Genomic DNA, 13,012 nt, shown 5'->3' on the forward strand with positions numbered 1-13,012 from the left:
TATAGGTATTAGTGAATCATCTTTATATTTATTTAATAAAACAATGAAATGTGTAATTACGAACAAAAATATTCTTATTTTATAAGGATTATCAAGAAACGAACATAACAGACAACAGAAAATTCATACGGGACAAAGTAACATAGAAATGATGTTTATAACAAACTGATGTTTTCATATATATTTAGAAACATCTGAAATACAACGTATAGCATTTAACTACTTGTAAAAGCTAATTGCCTTAGAAATCAATTGGTCTGAAAATGTGCGAGTATGTCGGACGACCGGTATTCTATGATGATCTGACAAAGATCTAACGGTCCTTCTAGGAGAGACTTTTCCACAGCTATGGTGACCAGTCAAGAAACCCCGTGAACAAGCAGTTCCACTTCTAGTACAAGATACATCCCCAAATCTGCTTTGTTTCTGACAAGTACAAGCAGCTGAATGCATGTGACCTAGATTTATGTTATGTAAATCTGTAGATAAAAGTCTCTCATTCGCGAATACACGCCACGAACGGATAAACTCAACAGCGTCACTTCAACCAATATTGTTTCTGTGTAGAAAGTCATCATTAGTGTTTCCATTTAATGTCCCACATAAACCAACGCTACTTCCGTCTTTATCATGAAGAGATGGAAGAACACTGATGTCTATAACTTTACCAATGCCTTGCCTTCTTCTTGGTATATTATCGATTCTTACTTTTACTGCTGTTCCATAAGGCAAAAGGATCTAAAATGTAACCACGCGTTTAAATTAACACAAAGAGTTCATATTGAAAAAAGAAACAATAATTTTGGAACAAATATATTACATCGCTATAGAAGAGAATTATTGTCAAGTGTGTTTTACGTTTTTTATTCAAAATGTCGACTTACTTACAAGAGATGTTGAGCTTTTTTAGTAAACTCAAAATGTCAAGACAACTTTGAGAAACAATGTCGAACTATGAATTCGAAATTTCAATTTATAACATTGCCTTTTCACCCGCAAAAGTTAACGTCTGTCAAAGGCATAAACATATATTATGGTAAAAACTGCAGAATGTTCTAACTGTGAACACTACACGTAGATACAATACCTAAAGTTTTGAAATAATGAAAAATAATTTAAAAGCTGACGTTAATCATCAATAAAACACATTTTATTTGTGTCATTGATCATTAGTACGAGATGTATAACTACTATCCAGTCTCCTTCTATGGGTTTCCTTTTAAAAACACAGAGATACCTAGGTACCTTTTTCGTGCTTTGACATTTAATACATTGTATTTGATACACTTATGTAAGGTACAAGTGAAATGCTATATCCAATTTTGGCCTATGGCATGTAAGTATGCAAAACCTAAACGTTATTCACTTTTAAAGGATTTCTTATGGACCAGCGTAAATGTCCAAAAAAGGCGTATCCATTTCAAATTAATATATAAAATACAGAATATATATGATGAAGCATTACGTACAGTATATGTGAAATCATTTTCTTTCATGGTTCTAAGTACTCCATTACTGCAAAGCTTGTAGCCAATTTTCAGAGACCCATTACATACATCTATCACATAAATATCTTTTCCCGCGCGAACAGCAACTCCACAATTACACTTAACGCGGGCATTTTTGTAACAGGGAATTATTTTATGTTGAACCTGCAAAAGGTGTGAAGCAAAATAACATTTTCATATGATCTTTTTTATATTTGCACATGTATACAATTCTAAGTAAATACGCTGCTTAAAGAATGGATCATTTCGCTTTCTGTTATTAGTTTCGAATTATACTAACAAAAGAGTAACCCTCGAGATAAAAAATAACAGTTTTCCGGTTAAGCCAATTTGGTATTTCATATCTAATATTACATTAATCTTGCTTTATACTTAGCCCACTCCAGCTCGAGCATATATCTACAAGCATATGTTATTTTCTCTAGTCAGCAAAAGGTAGCTGTGATAATCAAAATTTTACTTTGTTTGGAAAAGTTAGATATTTTCTTTTAACTTTACCTACGTTTGCACAAAAAAACTATATATCAAAACGAACCTCAACTTCAGTGAATCGTTTATGTCTGTATAGAATATATTCGCCATCAGCTTCGTGATGCTCATATGACCTGGACAATTGTAACATAGATATGATTAGGCCTGAGGTAATTTTCAATGAATAAATAGAAAACGATTACACGATTTTTTTTTCTAATTAAGAAATAAAATATCTCATTTAGTGAATTGTCGCTGAAAAAATCATTGTTTGGAATTCAGATGCGAAGAAATTATATCACGACGGCGCAGCCCGAGTGATATAATAATACGCATCTGAACGACAAACAATGATTTATTCAAGAGCAAATCACTAAATGAGATATAGTATTTCGATTCTAACACGTTACCAAGGGTTTTAAGTACTTGCTTGACGACATTCATTAAATATTTGTCCGTTTTCAATCGGTTTCTTTTCCAGCGCGCCGCTATGCCGTTTGACGCTATGACGTAATAATTGTGACGTCAGAACAATAATTCACTGTTTTCAGCCTTCTTTGTTTAATAGAAAATTGAATCAGATCGTGTTAGAATTCAGAACAAAGCATTAGCACAGTTTGTTGCCCCAAAAATTGTGTATGGGACAAGAATGTATTATATTTGATAACTATCACAGCAGTAATCTTAAAGTCACGTCTGGCGTTCATAAAATTCCTCCAAATATTTGGATTCATTGTTGTTAAAATTGCTGTTCCTTTGGAATAAAATAGTTCATTTAATATATATGTAATAAAAATCCACTTAAGCCGAAGCTAGGTGTAATAAAAGGTGTTGCAATTTCTATTTATCACTTACGAACAAACTTAATCAAACTGAGTCTGCCATTATTTTACTCAGTTGCATTAGGGATCTTCCAATGATCTTTTCACACGTTTTATTAATTGTCACAACATCAATCTTAAGTGCCGTGTGACTAAAGAAACATGTGTCCTCAATTTTGGATTCTATGTTTATATATTTTCTGATCCTTTTGAAATCTTAAAGTCCATTCAGAATGTATGTAAAGGAAGTTTTCTTAAGCCGAAGCTAATCAACGTGAGCTGTGTAGCATTGAGACTCTTTTGCATTTGGAAAATAACAAATTTGGCGCGGAATTTTCATGAATATGAAGATTTTAAAGCACTCTTTTACTTTCCCTAACCTGTCCTTTACTTGTGATTCTTAAATACTCTGTGTAAGTTTAATGAAGCCAGTTATAGATTGTGCCAAAACGAACTAGCAATTAGAAATGTATAAATCTTTACTACATAATTCTTTTGATTTGTTTTGGGTTTAACACGGTGTTTCGACAGTATTTCAGTCATGTAACGGCGGGCAGTTAACCTTACCAGTGTTCATGGATTCTGTACCAGTACAAACCGGTTCTCCACAAGTAACTGCCAACATTTACATATAAATTATCAGAGGTTGAAAACGAATAATTTCAGACAAAATGTCTTTTATCAAATTGTCACGGAGAACATACGCTCAGCCCGGGAATCAAAGTCGCGACCCCACGATCAGTAGACCAACGCTCTCCCTACTTTGGCGTCCTTACTAAAAGAAGGGTGGTAAAGTGAAACCAGCTATAGCTGGCTGTCACTTGTATTCAGCAGTCGCTTGTTTACAGCAGCTAGTCAGATCAGTTCTGCGACTGACATGTCATTTTAATTTTCACTTGTCGTAAGGAGCCATATGCCTCATGCAGCCAATGCGTTAAGGATATTTGATTTGTCACGTTTGACTTTTTCAAAAAACATACATTTGGTAGAGCGGGGTTGCCCACATTCGATCTTTTATTTCGGTAAGTATCCTAAAAACTGAAAAAAGTTGTGGTTCCACTGTTAACAGTAAAATAATTGCTAAGGCGCATGAAATATGAATGAAATAGCTTACACCTAGTAAAGTCTTTATGCTTTTGAAATTTCTGTTCTCTTTTTTTTTCTGCTGGTATTTGTAAGATAGTATTATATTACCGACCTTCCATCAAAGCTGTTCATATGCGGATCATTTCTAATACTACATATTCTCCCTCTCCATTGTGTATTTGACTCTTCAACAATATCAACCTGTGAAAATGATAGAAGCTTCTTCGTAACGTTAGAGAATTCAGATGTCAAAATCAACATTACGAAAGGTTTCCAATTTATATTTGAAACAACTAGAACCGTCACAGGAGTGACGAATATTACCCACAAAATCAAGCCTTGTCGCAGAAATATGGCAGTTATAAGAAAGAAAAGGTAATGGTTGATAATTATATGAAAAGTTGTGGTTAGCAGCCTCCTTGTCCTATATTTTACGGTATTACACCTGTCATTCAAACACTTTTTGAACTTGTCAATTCTTTCACGCGAAAATACCCGGAAACCATGAGTTTGGTAAAGTTGAAGTTGGAAAGCGGCCATAACTTCGTGAAATAAAATGGTAGTTTGTAGCTAAAGTCGAACTTGACCGGTGTTATATGATGTTACAATTGTGTATTAAACATAATTTAAATCTGTCAATGCTTTCTTGAGTTATAGTCTGGAAACAATGAGTTTGGCAAATTTGGAAAGGGCCATGACTACGTCCAATGATAGTTTATAGGCAAAGTCAAACTTGACCTGCAATTTATGAGGTTACACCTGTGTACCAAAATTTATTTTAATATGTCAAGCCTTTCACGAGTTATTGTCCAGAAACCATGAAAGCAGACGGACCGACATACCGACCGACCAAGAAGTTCACTCCTATATACCCCACAAACTAGAAACAAACATGCATGCTTAGTGATATGTATTACATTGAAATAGACGCACTGCAACCTCTGTAAAGCAACACCTTTTGGGAGATACAAATATTGGCTGCTATTTAAAGGTTTTTGTTCGAGATGTATATTTGATGGTATATTTCAGCTTAGGAAAATTTTGTTGTACAGTAATTATTTTTTAGATCTTTTCTAGGAAGAAATCACTCTACAATGCTAAAAGCAATACGGCAAAATTGTTCACTGAACGAGTTTCCTCAGGATTCCATATAACCACTTGGGATGCATACAAAGACTTTTTTGGTAGTTAATATTCGGGAGTTATAAAATGAGGTCTATGTCTTTTAGAGGTATGCCTAGACGTGTTGTTTAGCCCGACAGATAAAAAGTAAGGGTAGATTTCAAGGAATAACAGAGCACCCTTTAACACAGCCATAGGGCCATGTATTGCAAATTAGTCCCATAACAAAAAGATGCAACGGAAAAATATTTAGACGGTTTGCTTCAAAAACCCAAGAAGATATATAATACTTCAATTATTAATAATAATTAAAAAATGGGGAAGGGGGCCGATGTGGTGAGGCGCATATAAAGGGGTATGAGGAAAGAAGTGAAAAAAGCAGGGATAATTATTCAACATGGAAAGCAACTTTCCTCAAACGCAATCTCCCTACCGCGTAAACCACAGCGGCTCAGAAACCCTGGCACAATACAAGAGCAAACACACAACCAACATACACAGATAAACAAACTGAAAAGTAAGAAAAAATACCTTACAGGGGCACCGTCCAAGACACTTACACATACGCTTATACACTCAGGAAAAAGAAAAACAAAAATAACACACTCACACGCAAGAAACACAACTGTTTGGCACTGCACAAGGACGTCCGACGGAAAAATTACAGTGGACACTCTTACAATAAGGAGAGGGTGCAAAAACACGGGAACACAATTGCGAGGGCAAGATGGGATGATGAGGGGTAAGTGAAAAGCAAGCTGAAAGCAAACAAGATAACATACGCGACACGAAATAGAAAAAGGAGAGAAACGAAGCAACTGAAAATAGGGAAACCGCCTTTGCACAACCATTAACCTGTATAAAGGAACTGGATTATAAGTTTTGCATCATATCCTTCAGGAAATGCCAAATAACAAATATCTTGAAACCATAGTTTTCGAAAGAAAAATATATGTAAACATATTGTTACTTATGACCGGAAAACAGCAATGAGACCTTTAAAAGAAGAAAAATTATATTTGATTTTAATCACTACAAACAACCTCTGTTTCTCTAAATGAGAAAATTGCAAGAATTGTACAAAGCGAGGTATTTCAGCTGCAAAAACTGACATATTTTCGTTGGCTATGCCCCATCGAATATCCTCCGTTTTTACTATCAATATCTTATCATGCTGTAAAAAATTAATCATATCAGAAGATTTCATGATTGCTGAAGTCCATCAAGAACCTGTCTTTAGATGCAGTAAAACATTTTTGAAAGCCGCTTACATATACACATATTTGATTGTCATGCAACGACTGAGGAAATAAAGGTAATTCGATACAAATATGTCTAATATTATGATAACAGAAAGAAATACTTACTTCTATTTCTTTTAATCTATTTGTATTTCTCCATAACTTGACACTGTCGGATGAAGGTTGCACTTCCATTAAAATGTTGTACTTTCCAGGAACGCTGTACTGCCCCGACTCAGTTGTTGTTATGCCTACAGATAAAACTTGCCCTATGGCATCAGGCCTAAGTTGTTCATCACATCCTCTAGGAAATGCCGGGATACCTACAACAATCACCTTAAGACCGTAATGTTCAACGTAAACATAAGATTACCTGTGAAATGAAGACTGAAAAGGGATATTGAAAGTTAAAATTGGAGAATCTAAGATACTTGCAGAAGACCGTCTTTGCTTGATTAAAGCAGACATTGTGATCACTCCATTCCTTACAAAAATACCGTCATTGTACAATACAATAAGTTGTCTTCGAATTTACTTTTTGCAAATACTTGGTAGGACTGTTTGAGCAATAATATGCGTTCAACTTTGTACTTAATTGAAGCTGATAAGCAAACCAGAACAGCAGAAACGTGTCATGAATTATCAGCTCAGATAAAATATTTATCTGATTTGCAACTTTGTTGGGCGTTAAAATTTTTCAAAATATTGACCGTTTATATCGAAATAAACACTATAATTTAAGGACCATGCTATTGCTTACTTGTGCAAGTGCTTTGTTCAGGTGTGGTGTAGCTAAGACTCATATTGCAGTATTTCCGAGTACTATCATTGCATACAATAGGTACTGTATTAATAACGTCTACAGAAGACGTTTCACCACTCCGAACACGAAGTTTTGGTGTAATTATATTCACTCCGGCATAAAATACTGATGAATGTTTAGATTTTAGCCCTGGTTGTCCGTATGGCTTCATGAAGGGACGAACATCACATTCAATCTGGTCGGAAAATTATGTTATAAATAAATGTTAAATTAAGAAAACATAAATATTTATTACATTTTTCAAAGTTCACGCTTCTTTAGTTTTATCATGTCTAAATTGTTTAAATTGTACCCTTACTGATGTTGCAACGACTTGTGTTTTAAGCAAAAAAAAATGATTTAAGTAAGTTCATCTAAATAAATATGCCCTCAGCGTATATTGAAAAGGTATTATTACTATATTTCAACAAGAACAAAATAGGTAATATTTACATATGTTCCAAGCAAAATGTCATTTTCGATAAAATCTGCTTCAGTTAGATGTAGCTTAGACATATTTGACCTGTTACAGTATCCCTTCACAATGGAAAGATGCTTGTTTCCGTCAATTTTCCAGTATACTTGATAGAACAGATCGTCGTCAGATTCGTCAAATTTGCAAACAAACCAGATGTGAGTTTGGTTATGCATGACAACAGTTTCCGTGTTGTTTATTATGAACAGAGGAGCAGTTTCTGTATATGAAAGGGAAGACAATTTTATCTTTCTATACCAAAAGTCAAGTATCACAAAATGAAGCACGCTGTTTGTCTCATAACAGTATTAACTATTAGTGTGCGATTTCAATATACAAAGCTTTGTGTTAAATATCTTTGATATTTATAGAATATCCTTTTATTTAGATAATTTCCTGTAATAAAATCAAACTGCTAGACAGACACATAACAAAATGAATATATCATTAAAAAAAACTTTAAATCTCACATAACCTGCATCGCTTACACCAGTTGCTAACTTCTATATCAATTATCTGACCTGTTGCAAAAACACACTTTTTCATCTTGGTTGACCATGACACTGATACAATAGAATACCAAGGATGCTCTTCGAATTTTACCGACGCCAAGCCAGCATTTGTTTCAGCAAAGAAAAAAATAATTAAGGTCTAGCGAATATTAGAGTAGCAGCATTTGCTTGACCTGACGGGCAGGTAAATACTACTGTACAGTAGTGTTCTTCCGTGCCGATGCATTGTCATTAATGATGCACATTTCCAAATTAATCTGTCCGCAGGCAACATTTCACGTCGTTTCCGTAATGTAATAAATTCTTTTTAGATCTGCCGGTAACAAAAGATATTTGCACAACAGGGTCTTTGGAATTGAAGAAAAATGTATTAAAACCCCGTTTGCAGCTTAACCGTTAAAAGTTTTGAATTCTTGCAGTATCGACTTGACCTGATTATCTTTCCTACCTTAATCTTCTGTAACTTTATTGTATGCAAATGTTGTGTGTACCGCAGCTATAAAATTTGTGTTTCAGTTTTAAACGTATAAGGCTTTTGAAACAACACCCCCTCCCTTCCCGCCCCCCCCCCCCCCCACCCCTCACCCTAGAACTCAAAGAAGCTGTAATTTCTGCTGCACATTAGTTTCATTTTTTTTCTAAATTCCCCCTATATTTGGTCAAATATGACTGTATAAACTATCTTTATTTAAACAATTTTACATCTAAAAGATCTTAATTTCTCACCTTCAGAACCCATTCCTGCAAAAGAAAAAATATTATGAAATTTATATGGAAAGACTTAATGTACAATTTATATATGTTTTGAAATGTAAAACACTGGCACAATTTTACACATTAGGTAAAAATGTACTTATTATGATTTTAAAAATGCTTGGCGTCAGTTTGTTCATCACTTCGTCCAACCATAAAATTAACGCAATATTTGAAAACTTAGAACATTAAAGATACATTTATCCATTTAAACATTAAATAGAAGGGGAATCTATTTTCCGGACTCGTGATTTAGTCAATGCATAAAATTATATCCAAAACAACGATTAAAATTAAATTAAACCTTTATATCCAAAAGATCAAATTAAAATATTCTCAGAAAGAGTATAAAGAATAAGAAGATTTGATATACCAAAGCAGTATGCACTCCTGTCATCATTAGTAGCTGGAAGTCTGTAAACATAAAAACCTTCACATTTCTTCACTTGCACGTTATATTGCGCGTCAGTATTAGCCTGTTTGGATCTTATAGTGCGCACGTCACCAGTCGTATCAGGGGACTTATCTAAAACAAAATTTGAATTAAAAATCTTTGTAAGATATCCTTATTAAAGCTTTGTCAGATACATTTGATAACAAACAAGCAGGCTTTATTTCACAAAGTCGAATAACATTGGCGAGTATATTTACCTAAGCTGTATATGGGAAATGATGTTCCACATCGGCCTAATTCAGGTTTGAATTCTGGCATTTTGTTTCCTCCAACGTAATACCATCTATAAGGTAGCTTGGAATCGTTATGACTTTGTTTGAGACCGTCTAATTTGATTGAAACATATCTGAATTCTAAATCTGGCAAACGAGCGTAATAAGTTGGCATACATGGGTCAAAATTTTCCACGTGATCTACAAAAACAAAAAGCAATATATTGTTCAGGAGACAAATTAAGTCCGCGTTTAAGGTTATGGACCCGTGATGTCCTTCGGCAACTTACGTTCGATAACGTGTTCTCCTACTTCGGCATTATCCGTATGCTTACGTAGTTCATACGAGCAATCAGTCGGAAAATGCCGAAATCACATACGGAGAATGTGTAAACGTACGAAAATTGCCGAATGTGATGATCGGTTCAGTACCTCAATAGAGGAACGGGGATGTATCAATACGGTTTGTTATGTTTCGACTCTTTCAGGCTCTTTCTAAAAGAACATGAAATCCTGTCAAATTTTAAAGACTGATTTTCTTTCTTGTTTGTAAAAGTGAATACTACTTCACTGACACGTTGATTTGCCGTTATGTGTATATGTGTACCTATATGCATTGAAATACTCAAAGGCAGGTTTTAAGATAAAGCTGGCGGATTTTTTTTCCTGGGCAAAGCTTAAAATTTATTTCATAAGGATTTTTTATTGGGATTTAATTCGCAGATTGACTAAGCCACGAAATCCACGAAAATCGATCGCAGTGAACAATATTAGGTAATAAAAGGTTTATTCGAACAAACTGAAAATAAAGTCTCTCATTTAACTAACAAACATTGACTGAAATCAACCAAAATCATTTTGAATTATTGGTATCTTCGAAAAAGAAGCAAGCAACGAATATTTCCAAATCAATAAACTGCACCAGTAATATTTAACTGTAGTAGTGAAAATCTGTTTTGATCTTACCGCAGTGTATCACAACACTTTCGTCATTTCGACAGTCATGTGATCCCCAGCGCCTTGCTTTACACTCAGATATATCTCGTTCTATCCCTACACATTCGAGATCATCAATTATCGTTTGGCCAGCACTTGGTCCATGTTCCTCAGTTTTGAACTGCCTTTAATTGTTAAAACAATGACATTTCCACTATATTGTTTATGAAATTAACAAAACTGAAATCGCAAAGAGCTTTGACAATTTGTTGGAGCTTGCGTGCAGAAACAAGAATTTCAGTTATTGATAAAATTTAGTGATATAGATCTATAATAATATGTAAAACGTGAGTTAATATGTCAAGTAATACAGTAAGTAATTGGTGTTTCCCAGCTATTACGGAATGACCCACTTAATGGTGAATGTTCAATGTTCAAAATAATGTTACAGTAATATACTGTATCAAGTGAGAGACTAGTAGGCAAAATCTAAACAACTTTTACCGTGTCGATTTTTTTTATAAATTATGTATAATTCATGATATTTCCTCAAATTCAAGTAGAGACAAATTTCAAAGTGATGGCTACTGTCCAAGATGTTTGCAAAGAAATCATTTTACCATTAATCTTAATAAAAGAAACGTAAAAAATTACAAAACACAAAATAGAAATGTGAATATTATTGTTTTCTAGTGTAACTCAAGCAAAAGGATTTAATGAGACAGAATTCTAACTCCAGCATTGAAAAATTAAGGTAGAGTCCTGTGGGACTGTTTTTGATTTTGTTCACTTCACTTAAAAATGATCTTGGGGCAGAAGTAAAACCTACCTACATTTCTTTTCAGTATCTTTAAAGATGTCTAATTATGTCCCCTTCTGTTTTAGAGCTAAATTCACTTTGAACAGCAAGAAATCTCTTACTAGTATTAAATGAAACTTATGAACAATAAATCAATGATAATCTTGAAAAAAAGTAAAAATTTACTAGACAAAAAGGAATTTAAGAGAAAAATGGTCCTAGTTGGGCTTAAACCTATGCCCCTTGAAGTATTTAAGTAAAAGAAGGATTAAGGAAAGAAATAAATACCATTCAAAAGGAGTTTCACTAGGACATGGGTCATACCTTAATTATAAACATGTCTGTCTCGTCTCAGCTTCGTAGTTTGTAAGCTTTAAAGTGAAGCACCGATATTAGTTATATACTATGATCTTGTTTAGTTTTTGTCAGTATTGGTTTATGTAAAATACCAGAAAAGACACTAATTATAATAAAGTATTGTATCAAAATCGATTATAGGCGAAGTACCCGAAACTGAAGCCAAGCATTAGGCATAGAACATGAGCGTCGTTGTCATCAAAATGGTCGTCACAAACTGAACCCCAGTTTCCATTGTACAAAACCTCAACCCTTCCAGTGACTGAAGTGTTCCCTACGGGAAGGACATGGTCTCCAGACATAAGTCTTACGTCGGTGGTTGTTCCTTAAATATCACATAAGTAACAAATATTAAGACAGAGTTATTGGAAATAAAGTTATAAAAATATAAAAACCATGTTCATGATGTGATACTGCAGCAACATTATTCATATCATATGATTAACAACTAAAATGTAATTTTGTAATTTCTTTGCATTCAGAAAATACAGAATAAAGAATACCTTAACAAACAGAAAAACTGATCCTTCGTCAGACTGCTTAAACGAACATGGATAAATATCAAACTGGAAACGCCACGTTCAAAAAACGCAGCCTCCCCAAAACGAAACCCACAGCATACAATTGCAAAACCTTCCAACACACACACGCACACACACACGTATACAAAGTAAACACACCAGGACAAAACATACAAATAAAGGAAGACAGTGGAGCACCGCTTTGGAACTGTCTCAACACTTACGACAATTTACAGCTGCAAATTCATCTGTGCAAGACTTTGACAAGTTCGCCCATGCGCCTTGTCCACAGTCGAACAAATTGTCTTCATATCCAGCGCAGTTGAGATTCCTAATTCTCGTTGAACTTGCTTTGATGCCGTAAAACTTGTTTGAATGTACCGAAACTGTGCTAAAAAAGAAGCAATATAAAACACATTACCAGATTATGACTAATAAGTAATATTTCGCTGAAAATCTAATATTGATTGTAGAAAAATCAAAGTATATTTTCTAGGATTATGATTTAATAGCAAATGTAACCTTTAAATATTTATTGTGCAAACTTGAATGTAAAGAAATGATTTGAAAAGCTGCATGCAGTCGATTCCGAATGTATGTATGAAGTCGCAGTTACCAACAAACCGAAATCAGAAGAAGAATGTAATTTACCTGTCTTGTATATTAGTATGACCGGATATATTACAGACAATCATCGCATCATACTTTGTAAATTCTTCAGAACAAACAGGGTTCCATGACTTATTGACAAAAACTTCTACTAAACCAGAATATCTTGACCAGCCACCTCGAATTCTCACAGACGCTTCAATTCCTAAATTTACAAAAAGAAAATAAATAAAATACAATAATGTAAACTATATCGTTTTACACTCACTTTGTCGTTCAACACGTTGCAAATCTGTTATATTTTATAAATTAATTATAGGATAATACCATTAT

At 34.0% G+C, this 13,012-nt stretch overlaps 1 protein-coding gene across 1 annotated transcript; it reads right to left on the bottom strand.

Moving 5' to 3' along the window:
• Nucleotides 1-246: 246 nt before the first annotated feature.
• LOC128556207 (von Willebrand factor D and EGF domain-containing protein-like) lies at nucleotides 247-13,011 on the bottom strand. The gene is made up of 14 exons (XM_053540455.1): nucleotides 12,722-13,011; nucleotides 12,295-12,461; nucleotides 11,700-11,874; nucleotides 10,424-10,578; nucleotides 9,443-9,658; nucleotides 9,165-9,317; nucleotides 8,765-8,779; nucleotides 7,505-7,746; nucleotides 7,010-7,247; nucleotides 6,376-6,572; nucleotides 3,999-4,087; nucleotides 2,044-2,113; nucleotides 1,470-1,652; nucleotides 247-738 (listed from the first exon to the last, which is right to left on the bottom strand). The coding sequence occupies exons 1-14, from the start codon at nucleotides 12,763-12,765 to the stop codon at nucleotides 544-546; spliced, it is 2,139 nt and encodes a 712-aa protein (XP_053396430.1). The 5' UTR covers nucleotides 12,766-13,011; the 3' UTR covers nucleotides 247-543.
• Between the last annotated feature and the right edge of the window lies 1 nt (nucleotide 13,012).

This window comes from Mercenaria mercenaria, chromosome 4 (genome assembly GCF_021730395.1).
Source record: "Mercenaria mercenaria strain notata chromosome 4, MADL_Memer_1, whole genome shotgun sequence".
Lineage (NCBI taxonomy): Eukaryota > Metazoa > Mollusca > Bivalvia > Venerida > Veneridae > Mercenaria > Mercenaria mercenaria.